Below are 22,917 nucleotides of genomic sequence, written 5' to 3' on the forward strand. Positions count from 1 at the left end.
TATGCAAATAGAACAAGAAAAAGACCCTCGTATATCCGAGATTAAAGCTAGATTAAGATTAGGGAAACAGAACAAGAGTGAAGATGATAGATATTTAACGGTTGATGACATACTGTACTACATATCAAACGTAGATGAGGAACCTACTCTCAGGCTGTTTGTACCTAAACACCTGACTGATTCAGTTGTCAAGCAATACCATGATGAAAACGGACATCCTGGGTCCCAAAGGCTTTTCCAGACACTAAAAGAGAAATATTACTGGCCTAAAATGTTCAAAGAATTGAATGATTATGTATCTAAGTGCATTATATGTCAAAGTAGAAACTTAAAAGCAATTAAAGCTCCCATATCGTCAGATACCTCAATACCGCCGTTTCCGTTTTCAGTTGTTTCCATAGATATATGCGGTCCATATCCGAAAACGCTTTCCGGAAATAGATATATAATATGTTTCGTAGATCAATTCTCAGGATACATAGAAGCTTTCGCTTCGCCTGATAAGTCGTCTGATAGCGTAATACACCTGTTAATGAACGAGATTTATTGCCGTCATAGTTGTCCTATAAGAATTATAACTGATAACGGAAAAGAATTCACAAGCACAGCTTTCACGGAAACATTAAAATCAATGAACATTGACCACGTAAAGACGACAATATATCATCCCGCGTCTAATGGCATGAACGAGCGTTCACATGGGACTATGAATAATATACTATCAAAACGGGTTCAAGAAAATGTACAACAATGGGACGTACATTTAAACATGTCTTTAGCGGCAATGAGATTTTGTACATCCGAGACTTCGAAGCACACACCGTTCTTCTTACTTTTTAATAGAGACCCTATTCTTCCAATAGACAACTTGTTAAAGCCCAGACGTAAATATCACGGTGAAGATTATCATAAAATAATATTAGAAGAACAACACAAATCATTTAAAAAGGTATGTGCCCAAATTCAAAAATCGAAACGTAGACAAGCTGATTATGCGAATAAAAATACGAAAGATATTAAGTTCGAAATCAATGACCCCGTTTACTACAAAAACTTTCAACGTACGTAATAAAAAATCAGTTAGACAACTCAACTATTAAAGTTCACGCTGATCAAATAAGGCACGCAAATATCGATGAATGGCCAATGATAGATAAACCACTAGCGCGCCCGATTAGAAAAGCAAATTTAGCCTTTGCGGACGACACATTATCTTCTGATAGCGATTCAAATACGTCAGTACATGGGTTACCTGTAATTACGCAACAGACCCGACAGATTAGAGATAACACGGATGACGAGGAAAACATACCGCTCGCTGAATTGCAAAAACATTTGAGAAACAAACAATTCGCGGATATACAGTCAAGCTCCAGTGAATCAGATACGATGCATTACAATAACGGTAATTCACAAAACTCACCTGTACGTAGGTTTGAAAATGATTCTTCAGACGATCAGATGCAAATTGACGCGGTAGCGTTAACACACAAAAAACGAAAATTGACAAAAAGGACTTCACGTTCAAATAACGCAATGAAGAAAGCAATTTTCACGTGCCTTCAGACAATGGCTGAACACATGTAAATGAATGGACTGCAAAATAAAGCGAGATAGATGTCGAGACTTAAAGACCCCAAAAATTGTGTATATAGAGAAATATGTTTTGAATGTATATGTATTAAATATGTAAAAAGAGGATTATAGAGGACGGTATCGTCCGATTTCGATAATGTATCGTCATTAGCATTGATTTACGGGTTTAGAATGAAATGAAAATGTCATACTTTAGTATACGGGTGAAATGCCAATTATCCGTGCGCAATAGCAACCAGCTCTGAAGCGTAATAAAACTTTTGGGAGATATTTACATAGACTAAGATCCGATTTAAGATTTATTTCATGTATGAACACGAATACATTTACACCCAGGGTGGGATAAATAAATTGAAAAGTTCAATACCATATGTTAAGATTAGGAAATTGAAGGTTAAAATAACTGACAGACATTTGATTAACGGAACAGGTCAACATATTGACAAATAAGATTGTTATTACATCATTTATCGTTGTAACGGTAAATATGAAAGCGGTCAACAGAAAATCTTATTTGTACAGGCTATATAAAGTTTTATGTCACACCGAATAATGAAGTTTGAATAATTTATTGTACAAATATGGTTTCATTTCCCCAATGTAATTCAATTATCGGGAACTTCTGTTCGTATGGTCTTAGCTCTATATAAACAATTAGGCTCGTAGGTCAACGTTACTTCAAACTAATGAAATTTAGATAATTGATTATATAAGTGTGATTCCAATTTCCCAAGATTATCGCAGTGTTACGTTTCATATTAACAATGAGGTTTGTCCATAGATAACATCTGGTTATATGATCAAGTATGCTTAATGAAACGAGGTTTCCTGTTCCCAAAGTGATAATTGTGTATATATCTCAATCGGGTACAAACATGACAAAAAGACCACACCTGTCGCAACGGACGGTAACTACCCAATTCGTATATCGACCTAATCATATTGAATGACGCTTTAGTATCGTATCAGACCAGCTTATGATAACACACTTGACAACGACGTTAACCAACGCTAGCTTATGCCCTACAGCGCTCAAGTAAACACCATTTTAAGCGTAGATAACATTTTAATACAGTTTGTAAATATCCTACAAAGCAACACAGTCCTTTTATTAGTATAATGCAAAAGATACAACTATATTGCTATAATACATTAAATTTTTGATACTGATCGTATATATATAGTTTTTTCCTTTCTTTATAAGAATAACTACATTAAGACAAGGGATTTTGTTTGTAAATTTTTGTTCTCTAAGTTAATAAAACATAATAAAGCACAATGCATTTCATTGAACAGACAACGCGTATAGTTTAAATAAAACATAATAAAGTTGCGTCATGAGAATCGCGTTCCTTTAGCACATTAATTTTATTAGGGTATATCTTATCATAGGTGTGATAAGTAATCTGAGTGCTTATATAGCAAATTCCATTATTATGTAAATAAAAGGCCCTTTTATCGTTTCGTGTTATTGACCCTATAAGATTTGCCAATGCGATACAAGTTAAGGAGAAAAGCAGCGCTCCTGACATCGTTGGCGTGGTTTGCCTGCAGCAACATGCGTTCATAACGCATTTGAGATCGTGATCAGATCTTAACACCCCGACACAGAAGAAGAATATGTCATCGACATACCGATATCTTCGACGACGATGTATCCGTCGAGAATCAGATGACATAACAGACGACTTCAATTAGGATCCAACATTGTCGACATGGATCCAAATTGTGAACCAGCATCAGTACCATACAACGAGTGGGCTGTTAATGGACATTTCACGCGTCGTCGAAAATGATTTTTAAAGATACGATGATATGAATGGACTTGATGATGAAAAATCGCGCGTACTTTGTACATATATTAGGTGAACATTTTATCGTCTATGAACTAATATATATATGTGTGTTACCTTTATGTCATGTACATAAACACTAATTATAATACTACAGTCATGAATGCAGACATTCTCCAGAACTATATATAATAACCGTTTGACGTATTCTAAATCGTACAACAGCCGAGGTCCAACAGCTTCTCCGACCGACCATCATCGTCTTCATTCGGAAGCCGTCGTTTCAATCGACTGCATGTTACCATCTACAACCAGATGTCTCATCTCTTCACCTAGACGCCACATCGCCTCTAGCGAAGATGTCAAAAATGGACACTATTCGTATTGGATTTCCCAAATCAGTGACGCATTCCACGTCATTGTGATTGACATTGACTATTTAAATATTCCGACGTTTTATTATTTCAGCAGAAACATTCGATAAAAAAATTCATTACTAATTTGCAGATTTTCATCATATATATGTTTTAGTCACTGATGTTTTCATGTTTGCATGTTTGATTTTCTACATCGTATGTATTAATATGTTTTCGTTTACTTCCATACTTAAATTCTTCAAGATTTTTCTGTATCCTAAAATACATAAAAATCAAATTGAGGGGATAAGTTGTGTCACATTATGGTTAGAAATTATGGGTGGAATATATGGATTTACCTCATATAAAAAATATTGAAAATTTTATCAAAATGGCCAGTAAACATGACAGTCACAAAGTGCACATATGTTCAAATAAGCTTATCGATGAGGGAGAGATTAAAGAATAGTATAGTTGACACAAGGCCAGGTATGTTTGTATTGGTCAGGCAATAGTGTTTATTCAGTTAAATCTCTCATCAAAAGGTTGGATAAAGCTTGTAAATATTTTAGTGGTTTGTTTATCCCGTTCCCAGGGCTTCATTGATTCAGTATCTTAAGTAATGTATCCAATAAGAAACAACCACGCATAGAACACTGACCAATGGAATTCATAACTGAGTTTCACGGGCCGGATGATAGAGGGAAACGAGACGGTTAGCCACGCATAGAACACTGACCAATGGAATTCATAACTGAGTTTCACGGGCCGGATGATAGAGGGAAACGAGACGGTTAGCGTTTAGACTTGGAGGTGTACGGATCGAGAATGATACGATCATGTAGCTATCAGACTGTATTTGTATAACCGAAAATATTAAGTATGTTAGACATTAAATTGGACTAGAAACTGATATGTGGTGTTGTTGAATATTTTATCCTATATTATGCAGAGAAATTAAAATAAATAGAGAGGGACCGACTGGTCCCATGCGCGGCACGAGAAAATGGTAGTTAATGCAAAACTCGTCATCTTGGCATTATGCGCATGACGAGATATCGAATGATAGGCTACACACTGGTAATTTAAGAGTAATGAACATTGTTAGTAACTACGTGTCACCTATGAACTATGAACGATTACGGGACAATATAAACATGAGAAAAAATATACCCTGCATAAAGGAATGTCTTACACAGACCTAATATTAAACGGATCGATAACAAAGGTTTTAACTGAAAAGAAAGTTTGAAATAAATCGGCTCGATCATGTACTATTTCGCAAACTGTTGGCTATGGTTTACAATTTAAATTTTATTGAATATTAATATCATTTTATAACTTGTTCTTGCACTTACACATTGGGTTTCACATTGGGTGAGCAAGCACACTGATTAACCCAATCGAACTTTTACAGAAAATGCCGTTGGGTCTGATTTGGTGAACAATCCAGAACAGGATGCTGGTATGCACACTTTTTAATACTCAAAGAGCATGTTTTTGTAACTGTATTAACGCATTTATCGTTATGTTTTTATTTATGTGTAGTTTTCTGAAAGTTTCTGAAGATCTGCCTCAAGAAACGTTAACAGTGGTTAGTGGTTAATTTGGAACATTCAAAGGGCTCACCTATTTAAAATAGATATTTAAATGCATATTAACATATGCATTTAATCTGAAATATTAACTATATGATGCTATATTTTTAAATCTTTTTCTAAAAAGAATGGATATAGTTGACACTTGTTCGTAATTTCATTTTATAGTTCCTTAAAAAATTGTAACAATGTTGCTCTGGTCTCCTTCCTACCATTGAGTAATTAAATGGTAATTAAATTGAATGCGTTTTAATTCCCTTTTATTATTGTTTAATTTGAGTTTCAATGCTATGAGGTTAAATTTTATTTACACTTATATGTATCATGAATATTGCTTGACCAAGTGTGAGGTTGAGCGCTCTAAAACCTGTTTAAACTCCCAATGCTTTGCATTGACCGTTCCAAGGCGGTGACCCCGGCTTTAGTCTTCTATGTGTGTATGTTGTTTCGTAATGTGCTGTTAAGTACTGTTTTGGCAATTGGTCACTTGCCTTAAATAAATGACCAACTAATTGTTTATAATGGGAATGCATAATGCTCCAGCAGCTGGAGTTTCACTTTTTTATTTGAACTTATATATTAATATATTCTGTTAAAATCATTGCTTTAAACATATTTTATTTCGAAAAGCAAATAATGACAGCGTAACAAATATATACATTTGGTCATACATACATAATGGAAAAGGGAATAGACCTAAAGCTCGACAACACTATCGGGGGGTCTTTCCCCCGGGATAGTATTAACATATTATGATGGTGAAAGGCCTACATAATTGAAAATGATGTCATTTACAACAAAATGTTTGAACCTCGTTAAAAATGAAGGTGTTGTTTCATAACTTAATAAGGGCTTACCATAAAGGAGCGGCTTACAGATAAAGGAATGAAATTATCGTAGAGTATGAACACGAGCTATTTGCTGCTAACGGTAGATACGACAATTAAAGAAGTAATACTCAACATTTTCAACATCATTTATGTACGGAGGGGAATGTTTGTTAAATGAGTCTTGACTAAGTCCGAGTTTATATTATTGCAATAATTTCTTAAACGGGCATGAATTTCTATCTCTGATTTAGAAGTACTGGGAATGTCTTCGGATTAACTAAATATTTGTTTCAATGAAGTTTAACATTTCGAAATTGTGTTTATGTTTCGGATATCATTAGGTAACGAATTCCATAGTGAAATGGCAGTTGATAAAAACTAGTGTGAAAACAGTTAAGTTTTTCTCGATAAAATATGTTAATGAAATGTTTGTGGAAGAAGGTGAGGAATGTAATTGGGACACTAGCCGATATGCATTTTGAAGAAATTAATTATTTTGAGATAACACCGTCGTTTTCCGAGACTTTCAAAAAGATTTCAAAGTGAGACGGATCTGGTAAGGCCTTAATTTTGGAAGTTCGTCTAATAGTTCATTGCCGTACAATGTACAAGGCGTCACATAAAATGCACTCGTATTCTAGTTATGCCTCATGTGGGTGAAGTATATTAGATTGAGGCATTTTCTTGAGAAATTGTACTTAACTTTCCGCATTTCTCCGAGAACTTTTGACGCGGTCACTACGTCTAGAGCGATTTCTGCCTAAAAACACAGTTCCACCGTGGACAATTTTCGTCAGCGTGGACAATCACCGATGTCTGACCGTGGTTCCATAGTAATAGATCGCGGTGACAGTGGGTGAGCATCGCGGACGTTATCGGGAAATCGATTTCACGGTGAACTACAGGTAAATATATAGTTTCTGCATGAAAGTTTACATAATGTTTATTCAAAGAAATTTTTATGGGTAAAATTTTGAAAATGTTTTCTCGTTTTACATATTAACATGTTTAATATACATGTAATTTGATATCAGACTATTTGAGTGATTTCCTGTTTCTAATGTTACATGTATTGATTCGAATATACATTCGAGTTTTCGGCAGTAAGTATTCAATTCAGTGATATTTTAATAAAAAACAAATCAGTTGTTATGTTGGCGAGTGACTATGTATATACCTGTTTTATTAAGTATCAAGTTCATTTTGTCACATACTCTAAGAAAAACGTAATCGTATGAATATTGTGATAAATATTGATGTATTTAATATCACAATATTAAGATTACTTCGTTCACGTTTTTTAACATGTACCGAAATCAGTTTATCGTGTTGACGAGTGACCATTTGTATACATTATGTACATATTTTTTGTTAACACGATACAAATTAAAAATATTTGGATTTTGATAATCACTGAGCTTTTGAAATGTAAATATGCATAGAATTAATGCAAACCAGCATAGGAAAACTAAGCACATTTTGGTGAGATTTCATTGATGCATACATGTATCAAGGATTAACAAGATGCCAAAAATGAAGTTTATTTATACGAAAATTAAATTCGAATAAAAAGAAGCATGTTCGCTTGATATTTTATTTCTTGCACAGTTTTTTTTATTGAATTCTATTTTCTAACATAATTAACATTAAAAACATGCATGCATACATCAGCAAATACGTGAAGAGCCATACATACTCACAAATATACGCACAGAAACAAACTAAATCAAATAGATAAGACCACAGCCATACATACAGAAACTAACTACATCAAATAAATAAGGACACCGTTATACAAACACACAGACATACATGTACATAAAAGAACAAACTACATCAAATAAATAAGGACAAAATTAAAATGTTCATGTGCGCAGAATTTCATTAATTGTCTGCACACAATGTGTCCTGTATACCTCATCATTACTGACCTCCGTGGAGAACCGGACCACATACCACTTTATGGCTGCCTTCCATGCCGGGCTTTGTGGTTATTTTCGGTTTTGGCCGCCACCGTTGTATTTATAATGGCTGCGGATGTTGACGTCCGTGAACAGCTCGGGAAAAAGCCATTGCACCAAATGGGTGGCGAAATTTTCGGGTTGGCCGACAACCCGCGTCATGCGAAAATGGGTTTTATGTACTATGTTTAGCTCTAGAAAAGCTTAAGGATAAAACAAGATGTGTTTGTGAAACACTATGTCCCCATATATTTGACCTTTGACCTTGAAGGATGACCTTGACCTTTCACCACTCAAAATGCGCAGCTCCATGATATACACATGCATGCTAAATATCAAGTTGCCATCTTCAATATTGCAAAAGTGTACATTAAATAAGCAAATTTGACCCATATATTTGACCTTTGACCTTGAAGGATGACCTTGACATTGACATTTTACCACTGAAAATGCGCAGCTTTATGAGATACACATGCATGCTAAATATCAATTTGCTATCTTCAATATTGCAAAAGTGTACATTAAATAAGCGATTTTGACCCATATATTTGTCCTTTGAACTTGAAGGATGACCTTGACCTTTTACCACTCAAAATGTGCAGCTCCATGAGATACACATGCATGCCAAATGTCAAGTTGCTATCTTCAATATTGCAAAAGTTATGGCAAATGTTAAAGTTTGACGCAAACACACAAAGCAACAAACCAACAAACCAACAGACAGGGAAAAAAACAATATGTCCCCCACTATAGTGGTGGGGGACAAAAATTATATGGGAGAAAATTAAGCCATGAAGTTTCATGCTTAAATGTTAGTACGTTTCTGAGCTATAGCCGTGACACGTTACATCGAACAAAACAAAGCAATAACTCTTATGTGAGACCGTGCAGGGTTATGATTAATGTAGATAGCTCTTTTACTGATTGATATCAATACACCCACGAAGTATAAATAATAAGAATCTCGTCATCGTTGTTATTACGTCCTTTTTTCAGAAAAACATTCTTGTAGGTGCTTGAAATGAAAGCTCAATGTGATATTATTTATTACTCGTTCAATTCACCGCGATTTCTTATCAACATTTCTTATCGAGACTATACACATTCTATATACATGTACATTTTATTAAACAGTGATTAACATGTACCTCAATCGAAAAGAAGATTGGTATGTTTTACTTAATGATATGCATATTAATATTGTGATAAATATCGATTTATATATTATAAGTAAAGCAATAGTAATCATCATGTTAAGATTCCTTCGTATACGTTGTTTATATAAGTATCGAAATGAACTTGTTATTAACAAGGCACAGATATACAAATAGTCACTCGCCAGCATGAAAATGATCTTTTCGCATGCCTATGATATTAAAATATCACTGAAACTAATACTTACTGCCGATGTCTCTTTACACATGTATTCTAAGCAAAACATGTCACAGTAGAAACAGGAAATCAATAAAATAGTCTGATATCAAATTACACGCAACATCTTTTAACGAAATTGGTGGCGAACTCTATATGAACACGAGGGAGCAAGCATTTTCGAAATGCTTAGAAAAACAAATCTGTTAATAAAACAACAAGTGAAATTTTATGCAAAAACAATTTAACCAAACACGAAGCATGAAACGCAATCTATACTCACGCTCGATTAATACATGTAAAATTATTCTGTAAACAGGGTAAATATAATATAAAAGGGTGGAACAGATGATTATTTTAATATGAAGGTTAAATACACATGAAAAAAGTACATGTTTATTCACATGAACCTGTAATTCACCGCAAAATACCGAGGTCGCGGTGGTGCACCGTGATCGCGGTGGTCCACCGTGAGATTTATTTCCCGATAACGCCCGCGCTCGAGTTCCTATCAACATATTTGATCGAGCCTGTCACTGACGAAAGTAGTTTCCACGCTGGCTTGAATCACGGTGATGCGTGGCGGAAGGCAGAAATCGCGCTAGACGTAGAGAATTTTCGACGCAGATGTCAGAATATTATGTATGTGTTCGTTCCATTTGCCATCGCTTCTTAACGTCATACCAAGATGTTTATACATATCAAAAATGTTACGGGTCCATAAGCAAACAATACTTAAGGAAAAGGAACATTCTTTTGTGTTGTTAATACATTTGCTTCAGTTTTTTGGGACTAAAATCAACAAGCCATCGCTTAGCCCACTCGTTAATTAGGCAGAGGTCATGGTTCAAAATACCCTTGGGATCAGCTATTGTAGATGTAGCAAATGATAATGTACTATCGTAAGCAAACAGACGGGTAATACTTTTCTACAATATCATTAACATAATCAGGAAAAACAGCGGTCCTAATACTGAGCCCTGAAAGACGCTGGCATTTACTTCTAATGACTTAGACTTTGATGAACCGACAAATACATTTTGGGTACGGTTAGACATGTAACTTTCTATCGAATGTAGTATATGTCCAGTTATTCCATTTTGCTTAAGTTTGAATAAAAGACATTGATGTCATACTCGGTCAAAAGCATTGAATATATCGCAGAATATATCATTAACTTGATAGACCGTAGAGTGACTCTTAGAAACCCTGATTGATTTCAGTAAATTTAAATGTGTGGAATAAAATGGTTATACAAATGATTTTATACTGCACGCTCCATAAGATTTTCTAAACAGATTAAATAAGAGATGTGGCGATAGTTTGAAGGTATGCTCGAGTCATCTTTTTAAGTAAGGGCATAACAATTGCATTTTGTTCACAATGAAGGAAATGTGCATTCTTTTAATGATTTATTAAACAATAAGCACAACGGTTTTGAAATAGACTCGCCATTGGACTTCAGAACATGATGGCTGATTAAATCTTCACCAACAGCTTTGTCAGTTATTAAAATCTTTATAATATCCATTATTTCAGGTTCAGTTACAGAAATATTTTATAAACAGAAAAAAATAAGTAGGGACGGAAACAACTCCCGAAGATGTGTCTAATGTTAAAATGGAAACAATATATTTTTTTAAGCACGTTGCTTTTTCTTCATGAGACGTATATTTACCTACGTTTCCATGAATGTCGACCGATTTTCTTGAAATATGCTGGACAGGACTTGTTTATAAACCGATACGGATAAGAAAAAAGAAAAACATAGTGCAGATGGGACAGTAATATTATCTAGGTTTAGTAAAATAAACAACGATATATAACTTTCTAATCCAAATTGACAGGACTACATGATGACGGGATATTTGTACGGCCATATCACTCATCGACGGTTTCATGTAATTTCTCGAAGGCAAATGGTATATAACGTATACAGTAAAAGCGTGCATAAACGGGAAAGGTTGCAAATGATTTTTAGGTTTGCATTCAAAGAAGCTTATAATCTGACTGAACAAATAATACTGAGTAATTGCGGACATATCAAGATTAAAAGGTACCGATTGTAAGAACATGAAAAATAGGTATGTGTATCAAGAGCACAATCCCTTCGATAACTATCTAGGCAAGACGAAAAAAACACATCAATCGTCATACGAATATTAGTTGTGTTTAGCTTAAAATAACAATATCAGTATTAAATAGATATTATAATAAATGTTTGCTAAAATATAATCGGCATCAGTGATCAGTACAACGTTGTATAGATATAATACTCCTTTTCGGCCGTCTATTTGAAACGAAACAATGGACGGCCAAAGGAAATAATTTGTAAAGCGTATATATCAAAATAAAGTCACCAGTGCACCCTGAGACTTGCCGTTTATTGTAACGACAGCATAACGTGTCACAACAAACATATCATCAAAAGCTGCAGTAAATTGTGGTTAGAATATATCATTTGCGTTTACAAAAGAATACTTAAATCGCAGCTTAAGTAATCCCCACTTAAAACGGCTATTATCTGTTATATATGCTTACGTGAAATGAATATCGGAATATTGAAATATGATTGTGATTATTTTAGACGAATAACAATACTACTACAAAGACCCGTGGACTTGGATCATTACGTGATGTAACGTAGAAAAAGTGTTTCACGTATACCTATTCATTCTCAGTATAAGTGAGTTGTTGCAGTTGTAATATAGTAAAACTGTTCAGCGCAACCACGATTGTCGGATTGAACATAAATACTAATAATTCACGTATATAATCTCTAGTGTGTGAGAAACCAGAGGCTTACTCTAATACTACTTAATATTACATCAAACACCATTGAAACGTGTTGCTACGTAGTAAATAAGTTTTCACCGAAATCCGAAAATTACTATTCATACTCAGTATAATTAATCGATTACAGATGCATTTTAGTAAAAACGCTTCAACGCGACCACGATGTTCACATCCTAAAAAAGTAATTACAAATCGCGTGTATACTGACCTAGAGATTGTAAAGGCATATGCTGTATCTTATTAACATGTTTTATACGCTGACTAAATTTCGATACTGTGGTGAGATATAAGTAATTAATAGCCGTTAATAGTGGTGTTATAAAGATAATTAGTAAAGGTAAAACTATATGTTTAATGAAGATCCAATAATCATGTTGAGGGCTTGCTGTGGTATTATATTTAAATTGTATCTTAGTAAAAATGTCTGTATAAATAACAACTTATAGAGTCCTATTAACTAATTTAACTCGTCGATACCTTGGTATTTTTAAGAATTCAGATAAATGGTAGTTAAAGCGAGCCGTTAGATCTGTATGACTTTTCGTCAATATGGTTGACCCTATGGATTTTTATTATTTGAGTCCCTGACTAGAATGTAACCGTTGAATGATCATGCATCGAGCAGACGACCGGATATCACTAGGGCCCTAGCACTGAATAACAGCGAGTTTCTCGTTGAAGTACGGTTATCATTGACGAACGTGTCCTTAAATCTATTGTCTTTCAGTTTCGATCGTCTTAGGTAAAGTTGTTATCTGGCTATGCATGACGTAAACCTGACTAAAAATATAAAGAAGTGAAACTCCAGCTTCTGGAGCAGTATTGATTTCTCATTATATACAGTGAGTTGGTCCTTTATTAAAGGCAAGTGACCAATTGCCAAAACAGTACAAAACAGCACAAAACAGCATAATACAAAACAACATAAACACATATAAGCATAAAGCTGGGGTCATCGCCCTGCAAAGCATTGGGGGGGGGGGGGAGGTTAAACCGGTTTTAGAGCGGTCAACCTCACTTGGCCCAGCAATATTCATGATACTTTTAAGTGTAAATAAAATTTAACCTCATAGCATTGCAACTCAAATTAAACAATAATAAAAGGGAATAAAAACGCATTCAATTTAATTACCATTTAATTACTCAATGGTAGGAAAGAGACCAGAGCAACAGAGTTACAACCTTTTGAGGAACCATGAAATGAAACTACGAACAAGGGTCAACTACATTCCTTCTTTTTAGAAAAAGATTAAAGAATATAGCATCATAAAGTTAATATTTCAGATCATCATCAGGCAAATACAGGAAGAAGCAGCAATAAAGGGTGTAAAAGATCCATATTACATAGCTTGGTTGTTTGTGTGTTTGATAAAAAATAAATCAAACAAGAAACGCCTGTCAGAGAGAAAATATAATAAAAATTGAACGCTATAAACCCAATGACCTATGCATGTTGATTAAAACAGTGAAAGTGTGTCGTATGAAGCAATATAGAAGCGATGACGTCAAAAAATCAATGTAGCCAAGAACAAGGAAAGAGTATCGTATGACGTAATTGAGAAGCGAAGACACGATGACGTGAACAAAATCCAGGGGTAGTACTGTAAAATAAAAAATAAAAATATTAATGGGGCGGTACTGTAAAATTGAGTTACCAATAAAACCAGCTTAGGTGATTAAATATTTAAGAATCAAACTTATAAAATGGTTATTCCATTAATGATTCCAAATTTTAAGAGAAGAAAGATATAGTAAATTGAAAACCAACAAGCAATGTTTTTTAAGTACGTTAACATCATATCCTTTTGATACAAATGAGTTAATTAAATTGAAAATTTTAATATTAACATTTTCTTTAAGATATTTTAATTTGCGAACACGCTTCAAAACATCTTCATAAAATGGTGGTCAGGAAATTCCATTAGTTTAATGCCATTTTAAAGAAACATTATATTTTGAAATTAAATCACTATACTTTGAGTGAAATTTAGCGAATTTACTTCTTTGGTTATGATACAAAAAAACTTGTTATAGAAATTTCTTCGTTAATATACGATTATGATCATTAAAATCTTGAATACATGAACATGCTCTGGCATAACGTACCAACTGTGAAATGTAAATATGATCATAGTATGGACCTTTAGGGATGTTGCCATCTAGGAACGGAAAATTCACAATTTCACAATTATAAAGTCCCGGTGTTTGCTTGGATTTGGTTTTCCGATTCTGTGAGATCGGTCTATTTCTGACAAGAACAGACCGGAAACAATTGCATCAGACAATTATATAATCAGATCACATGTATTAAAAGAGTTATTTTACTGTATACCAGACTAAGACTAATTAGCGCCGTTTTGAATATTGTTCTTGAGCGTAAAGAGTCGATTCTATTATACCTATATTAGCCTTTACATCTAAATTTTCGTTAATCAGCTTCGTATTTGCGTGTTCTTCATTATGGAGGTGAATTTTGAAATGTTACTTGTCACCACGTTTTCGATGATTGTTTCAATATGGGTACGAAATGTAGCTACTAACGTGTCAAATATTGTCTGAATGGCTTCCTCAGACATATTAATTTTCGATTCACAAAGTGATGGTTTAGTGGGCAACTCCATGATAATCTGGAAATATTTTTGCCGCTTTATGTAGTTTAGGAGTTTGTTATCAGGCAAACTAAGCGCTCCCTTGCTGTTTTCTGGTACGATCTGGCGTTTCAAGTGAATATGAAATTTACGAGAAATAAAGAAATCGCTTAGTCGGTTAATTGTACTGTTTAAACGAGTAAGAATGTGATCATACCTGGTGATGATAGCCCAAGATATTGTCCGATTGGTCTCAACAATATTTTCGGCCACAAAATTCCAAGAACTCGGTGCTGTTAATAAATCTGTAAATAGATCGAACACTTGCAATACACCAGCATAACGTAATCCTGATTACTTTGAAAAGTCCATCACACACAATCACTTGCAACCACTTGCAATCTATCACTTTCAATAGCATATCACAGATCATGTTTGATTGCAACAATCACAATCACAACATGTAACAAATATTCTAGCATAACTTCAACTTTAACTTCAACCAATTGTCAAATCAAAAGCTTTTCAGAATATTTTCGGATTAATTCTCGTGCATTAACCATAAACTATCCAAGCGAGATGGACGTTTACATCGCTAATAAAAATCGATTACGATGAGCTGTGATAAAACACGGCTTGTCACCATGAAAGCTAATTATAGTAAAAAAAAAATTATAAGTTTACATCATTGGTATGCGAAACATATTTTTTTAAACAAGCACCGAGACCAGATCAAATCAGAACACAGGCAATGAATGATGTTTGGACCTTGGAACGCTGGATCAGAAATATGCCTATGTGCGGACGCAAAAAAAACGCAGTCATTATAATATTAATTGATATTAATTGAAGGTATCGCATCTTATTTTCGCAGAGGCCGACAATTCAAAACAACACGTGGTATTAACGGAAAACCAAAGATACTACACTTTACAACAGTTAATTTACAAACACCAAATTGAAAAGTAGGTAAATGCAGAAATGTGTCCATCCCATCAATATATGGGAAAACTTACTTTTAGTCAAGACTTTCATTAAAGGCAAACGTTATTGAGAAAATGAGAGAAAGCGCTTATCAAAAGCATTATCGCTGTCTTAAATGATTCGGCGATGTTTCTTGTATATGTTAAAAATACATTTTTTTGTTGTTTAGGATAGGCGACGTGTCCTTTTCTTGAAAAAGTTTACTGGTATTTTCATAGTTTGATTAAAAGTCATGCTGAAACTATGAAACATATCTTGTTTAAAAAAGCATTACCTTTATAATCTTCACACCTTCACAAATCAGCAAAATATCGGTAACCTAAGATTCGACCAATAAGAAACGAGTGTCAAGAGTCTGTAACGTGTAACCATTTGTCGTGTTAAATGTTCTCGATAAATGATCTATAAATGGTCGCTGAAAATACAGCGATATGTGCTCATTCTTCACAAAGGGCGACTTTAATATGTATTCTTTCAATATTTTGATATTAATCATATTTTATACGAATATAAGTTTGTCATGAGCTCACCTTTTTTCAATGAGTCATAATATAAAAACATATTTTTCAGCAGGTGATGTGAAAATTGCAGTGGAAGGTAAATATAACCTTAAACACTCCACGTCATGTAATAATTGTGTGATATATATTCCGATTACTTATTTTTACTCAGAGGATAATTCCGGTTTTGTGATCTCATGTTTTGATGGAAACATGAATTTATATAATACTGTTAGTATACGTGGTTTGATAATTATGCATTATATTGGAAATGATTATTATTTGGGCATTACGGGCGCGGCGGCGTCAAACGTGGTTTTCGGTTTGCAATGGCAAATCTAAACGAAACTTTGATATAAAGTAAGCTTGTATGTTTTTTTTTTATCTAGTTCCGGATTGTATGTAGGGTCAGTCATTTATGTCAGGGGCAAGTAACTTGTACATAAAGTAGTAACAAAAAAAAATCAAGGAAGAAAACTTTATTGGGATTGCATTTGGTTCAAGTCTGGTCAAGGTCATTTAAAATTAAGCTCTACAAATGGTTTTCGTTATATAAACTATGTTTGGGTGTATATATTGCGCTCAGTTGGTGTGTATATGTAGCTTACATGTACACATACATTGGGATCGCACTCTGGATCATCCCGCTAAAAGTCACAACTATTAAAGTTATAAAAATATTTATCACTAAATAACTTTAGTTTTGATAGATATGTTTTACTGAACAGTTGTATGTAGGCATCGTACACAAATGACCTATCTTGGAATTGCATTTGGGGTAAGACTGAACAATATCAACCTTGTGTAAAGATAAACAATCTACTTTACATTAAATAAAGGTATTCCGCTGAAAGTTGTATTTGTTCGTCTTTCATTTAAAAGCATTTGAAATAGGGATCTGACACTAGTTTTTATCTATGTTTATTTTAAAATAAATAATATCAGCTCGTTTGGGCTAGTGCTCACCTACACAACTTCTGAAATCGTTTATGTGTTTATCCGATTTTTCAGAGTATTTACGAGATTTTGAAGAAGCTGTGCAAAAAGGCGGAGTCGCTAATCTAAGCGATTTTATCACCGATGATTTAAATAAGTGGCAAAAAAGTCAAATAAATATAGCAATTATAGGAGAATCAGGGACAGGAAAATCATCCTTCATCAATACGATACGAGGACTTCAAAGAGGCGATGAATTTTATGCAACGATTGGAAGCAGCGAGACAACAACAACAATTCAGCAATATCCTCACCCTGCACATCATAACCTTGTGTTTTGGGATCTTCCGGGCGTTGGAACTCCACGCTTTCCAAAGGAAAGTTATTTACGCGTCATTGATGTTAAGAAATACGACTTTTTTATTTTGGTCTCGGCGACCAGGTTTAAAGAAAACGACGCATGGTTAGCTAAGGAAATTTGTCATCTCGAAAAGAAGTTTTATTTTGTGAAGTCCAAAATAGATTTCGATGTCGAAAACGATTTGCAAGAGTACTGTGGCATGACAACAAAGGCAGATATCATTGATAAAATTCGAAAAGAGGCAGCTACAGAGCTAAAGAAGACGGGCTTAAAACTCCCTAAACTTTTTTTGGTAAACAACAAAAACATTAATGAGTATGATTTCAAAGATCTTATCACCCAACTCTTAAATGACGCACCAGTTCTTCAAAAACACACACTGATATTGTCTATGTCATCTTTAGCAAGAACAATCCTAGATGAAAAGCGACGTTTGCTGGACGGGAGACGCTTAAAAGTAGCTTTAATAGCATCAATGGGGGATTCTCCCGGTATTGTTGTGTTGGTGAACGAGACTAAGTTTTATCAAAAGCAGTTCGGAATTAGTGACAAATCTTTAAAGACTATTGCAGACAGGATAAATATGTCTTTTGATGATATAGTAAAAAAACTTCATATTGTTTCTACATCAATTTTTCAATCAGCGAATTTGTACATGAATTTTTTTCGAAAATGTGAAAAAGAATGGAATGAAACAGACAGGGTATCGATATTATCAGGAGTTTTACCCATTTTGCCCGCTTCTAGATATGGCATGTTTGTTCTGCGTAAAATACTTGACATGTGTTATAGTGAGGCATTGAGAATTCTCTCTTTGCAGAATGACATTCTTAGCGGAAAAATATGATAACACAAAAAAGACAAACTGGCGTGGTATAATAGCTGTACCATTATATTTAGAATGCCCGACAAGGCAGTTCGTGTTTTGTATACTAACAGTAAAATTCCATGTCGCAGTTTTATTTAAGTATGGGTCCATCATTGTCTTATTGTGCTTATTGTTCTGATAAGCGGAAATGGAACAATAATATTCTTACGCGTCATTATGGTATATACGTTATTAGTTATATATAGAATAAGGTACAATAATGCTTTTTAACATTTCATACAAATTTAAAGTATTGAATATTTGTGGATTTCTTCTGCATAAGTATAATACATTGGTTTTCATATCAAATTCAATAGTTTCTCAATACATTTACGCTGGCCATTCTCACGTATGTCTGAATAAGTGTAATATTTTCGTTTCTGCTATCTGTACCCAATACCCTTTTAATAATGTTCATAAAACTTCACTAAACTGTTAAGGTAATTGTGACGATAAGTAGAAGGTATGGACTAGTCACGACATAAAGGTCACACGTAAAGTCTGATTTTTTTTATCCTGTAACCGTATGTCCGTTATTTGCATATAGTTTGCAATTTGAAGTACATTCACGACACCTGCTTCAATGTTCATTAATTTGAGGCATGAACCGAACTCCCCACTGCGAGGGCGATGTATTTCTTAAAAGGACTACGGCGGGCGTTCAAAATGTATTTTGGAATGCCATGTTCTTTTCTGTTATATTTTCATATTACATGTCATTGTTTTATCTAATATGTTATTATATATATATAAGAAAAATATGGTCGTGATTTATTTTCACTTCAATTTCGAACGTGTTCACCTTTGACGAATCATTACATATGGTGTTTGGTTAAGTATTGTAATTTATTTGCTTGCTTATTATGACAGTATGGCGCAAACAATACATCAGATGGCAAGATAAAAAATAGCTGGTAAGCATAATCGTATTACTAATAATAAATATAAGTTGTTCCTTTTTTCGTTAGCAACTTTGAATGTTATGAAGGATGACCGTTCTATTTAATTTGAGTAATTGGTAACAATGAGAAAATCAGAAAACACTGCTCTTCACATGCTTAATGGCATATTCATTATGGCATTACATAATATAGAAACGAATTATTGACTTGAAGCTCATTCTGTGTGATAAACACTTTATGGTTAGCCAACGAGTCAATTATTATTTAAATATAACCTTGTATAAATATTTATTATTAGTAATACTATTATGCTTACCAGCCAATATACAAAGAAATGATGTTCAAACAATTGCTTATACTTAATAGTGAATTCATAATATGTCATCGGTTTGTTACGCTGTGCAGTATGTTAAACTGTATGTACGTATTATGTGTACTTTAGTATGGATTGTTGATTGAATTATTTTCTACACTTGCACTTTGAACTCTATAAGCATGCGTCACAAAATGTATGATTTGCAATTATTTTTTGAAAATTATGATTGTATTATATGTGGTCCTTAGTTATTACTTTTTTAGCAGTTTGGTATTTAAGACCATGTTTATTGATCGTATTAATTATGTTATTTTACTACTTAGCCAGAAGTTTGCGGGATGTACATCAATTCGCTTTCGGTGAGTTATTTACTCCCTACATCTGTCCTCTCGTTTACTTCCATATAAATCAAATTATTTGGAAATAATAATCTCAAATATGTAAACCTGTATGTGACGGTCTGCAACGCGTAATAACCATATGATTACCAATGATGATAATGTCATACAAAAATAAAAGTACGAAAGTTTTAGCATCAAAATGTGACCTGTCTAATCCCTGTCATCCTCACTGCATGACGGGATTTCTTCATACATATAAAATACCTTCACGCACACGATATTTCACCGTGTTACGTGTGCTGCAAAATCTTGATCTGGATATGAGAACAAAATAAGTAGTACTTTTTATACGCCCGTTTTTTAAAAAAAAACGGGACTTATTATAGTTTCACCTTGGCGGCGGGCGGGCGGGCGGGCGGGCGGGCGGCGTTGCAGTGTTCGCTCTCTAATTCAAATAATTTTGATCCGATGTTCACCAAACTTGGTCAAAAGTTTTATCTTGACAATATCTAGGTCAAGTTCGAATATGGGTTATGCCGGGTCAAAAACTAGGTCACAGGGTCACTTAGTGTATTTCAAGCATTAAGCATGGTGTCCGCTCTGTAATAGAAGTAGTTTTCATCCGATAATCACCATACTTGGTCAGAAGTTGTATCTAGACAATATCTAGGTCAAGTTTGAATATGGGTCATGCCGGGTCAAAAACTAGGTCACGGGGTCACTAAGTGTATTTCAAGCATTTAGCATGGTGCCCGCTCTGTAATAGAAGTAGTTTTCATCCGATAATCACCAAACTTGGTCAGAAGTTGTATCTAGACAATATCTAAGTCAAGTTCGAATATGGGCCATGCAGGGTCAAACACTAGGTCACAGGGTCACTTAGTGCATTTCAAGCATTTAGCATGGTGTCCGCTCTCTGATTGAAGTAGTTTTCATCCAATCTTTACCAAATTTGGTCAGAAGTTGTGTCTAGACAATATCTAGGTCAAGTACAAATATCGGTCATGCCGTGTCAAAACTAGATCACGAGGTCATTTAGTGCATTTCAAGCATTATCACGGTGTCCGCTCTCTAATTGAAGTAGTTTTCATCTGATCTTCACCAAATTTGGTCAAAAGTTGTGTCTAGATGATATGTAGGTCAAGTTCAAATATGGGTCATGGTAAAGTTATAAAGTTGTCCAAAACCTCCAAACGGGCGTATCTTGTGACAGTTTGGCACTTTTGTTAAAGTTATAAATATATGATTATCCACTTGAAGTGGGTTATTAATAGTATAATGTTGTAAGGCTTCCAGTCAAGAATACACCACGAAGCTGCTTAAAATATAGTAATAAAATAAAATATTCACTAACTTATTACATAATAAATGCTTAAGAATATTATTAGATTATATTTAACAAAAAACGCAAGTGTGTATGTTACATCAGTATATAATCTTAACAAAAACAGCACACACAAATAAATGAGTACCCGTTCAAGATCGCTTTTAGTCCGTCGAACGTTGTCTGTCATGTTTTACAGTGTTTGGCGGCATGTCTGTCGTGTATCTTATTTAAACACCATGATCTCATTGATCATTGGTTAACGAGCTTTAAATTTGCTCAAATAGTTCCCGTCTGCTGCATATGTAGGTCTCCACAGCAGAAGTATATTTGCAAAATGAAACTTTTATCTTTGTCTTTTAAATTGCACAGGCAAGGACTTTGGTTTTGATGTGTAACGTCGTGTTTTTGTCATATTTTAGGGTTGATAGTATAATGCCCCTAAAGTCCCAGAGTTTTGCTTTTTGGTATGTAACATAAGATATTTGCTGCGTACAAACTTTGATCAAATCATTATCCTGGGGTAAAAAACTGACCACTCCCTAGAGTTCATGTGATTGTCAAAGACTGGTTTAATAAATTACGTTTGGGTTTTATATTGCGTGCGTAACATATTTGTGTGGCCTTCTACTAAATCTGCTCAAATCATGTGCCCAATGAGTAACATGATTCATATAGACCTATAAAGAGAATGACGATTTTTTCTTTTTTGAAATCGAAAGGGTAAATGTTTAATATTGGTGTGCGACATAATTCAGAGGTCGTCTTCCGTATTTCTTAATGTCATGCCATTTTAGGTGACAACTTGCCACGATACAGGGATCACATGATAAATATAAACTTATATAGTAAATAATCATTTACTCCCCGTCTTTGAAATCAAAATTCGCAGTGCTTTGATATTTGGTAAGTTGCATCATATTGTGGTCAAAGAATGTACGAAGAATTGTTCAAATCAGGCCTATTGGGTCAGAACTGTTCACGCCACGGTGATAATATTATTTGTTTAGACGTATTAAGCATATGAACTCAATAATTCTTATTTGAAAAACATAAACTACATATTTAATAGCTTGAAATGATATATTGGTCCTTTACAAAGATTTTTCAAATCCTGCCCCTGGGACCAATATCGACCCTGTCTGTGGTGTGGGTGAGAGATTTAGTATAAAGTGTACATAGCATTATAACTAAAACAGAGTTATTTGAAATCAAATAGCACACAACTTTCATGTTTTAATTTCCAACATTAGATTGTGATGCTCTACAAAGATATTTTAAAGCATGCTTTCGGTTCGAAAATAGCCACGCCATTGATGCTGGTGAGCGATCAAGAACCATATCGGCCCACTTTTACTAAACCTCCAACCTCATGTAGTATGAAAGGGCCCATGTTCAGATATTTTGACAGTGTTTCTATTAAACCGAATAGCAAATCTAGAGATCAACATAGTTCAAACTTAAACATAATATATATTTATAATAATAAAAATATT

General features: G+C 34.2%; 2 protein-coding genes across 7 annotated transcripts in view; both read left to right on the forward strand.

The window, feature by feature from the left end:
- Positions 1 to 20,286, forward strand: part of LOC127849542 (interferon-inducible GTPase 1-like) — a 34,725-nt gene extending 14,439 nt beyond the window's left edge. For 2 of the 6 annotated variants that reach the window (XM_052382175.1, XM_052382174.1), the window contains exons 6-8: positions 5,163 to 5,210; positions 16,444 to 16,470; positions 17,385 to 20,286. In XM_052382175.1, coding sequence (XP_052238135.1) covers positions 5,163 to 5,210; positions 16,444 to 16,470; positions 17,385 to 18,517 — 1,208 coding nt within the window. In that variant the 3' untranslated portion in view covers positions 18,518 to 20,286. Of the gene's footprint in view, positions 1 to 3,614; positions 4,659 to 5,162; positions 5,211 to 15,763; positions 15,855 to 16,443; positions 16,471 to 17,384 lie in introns of those variants that run through there. The other 4 variants (XM_052382179.1, XM_052382176.1, XM_052382177.1 and 1 more) reach the window with 4 other exon arrangements.
- The window catches only part of LOC127849544 (T-cell-specific guanine nucleotide triphosphate-binding protein 2-like), a 183,452-nt gene that overhangs the window by 14,728 nt on the left and 145,807 nt on the right, over positions 1 to 22,917 (forward strand). The window lies entirely within an intron of this gene.

The sequence above is a fragment of the Dreissena polymorpha genome, chromosome 11, assembly GCF_020536995.1.
Source record: "Dreissena polymorpha isolate Duluth1 chromosome 11, UMN_Dpol_1.0, whole genome shotgun sequence".
In the NCBI taxonomy this organism is placed as follows: Eukaryota; Metazoa; Mollusca; class Bivalvia; order Myida; family Dreissenidae; genus Dreissena; species Dreissena polymorpha.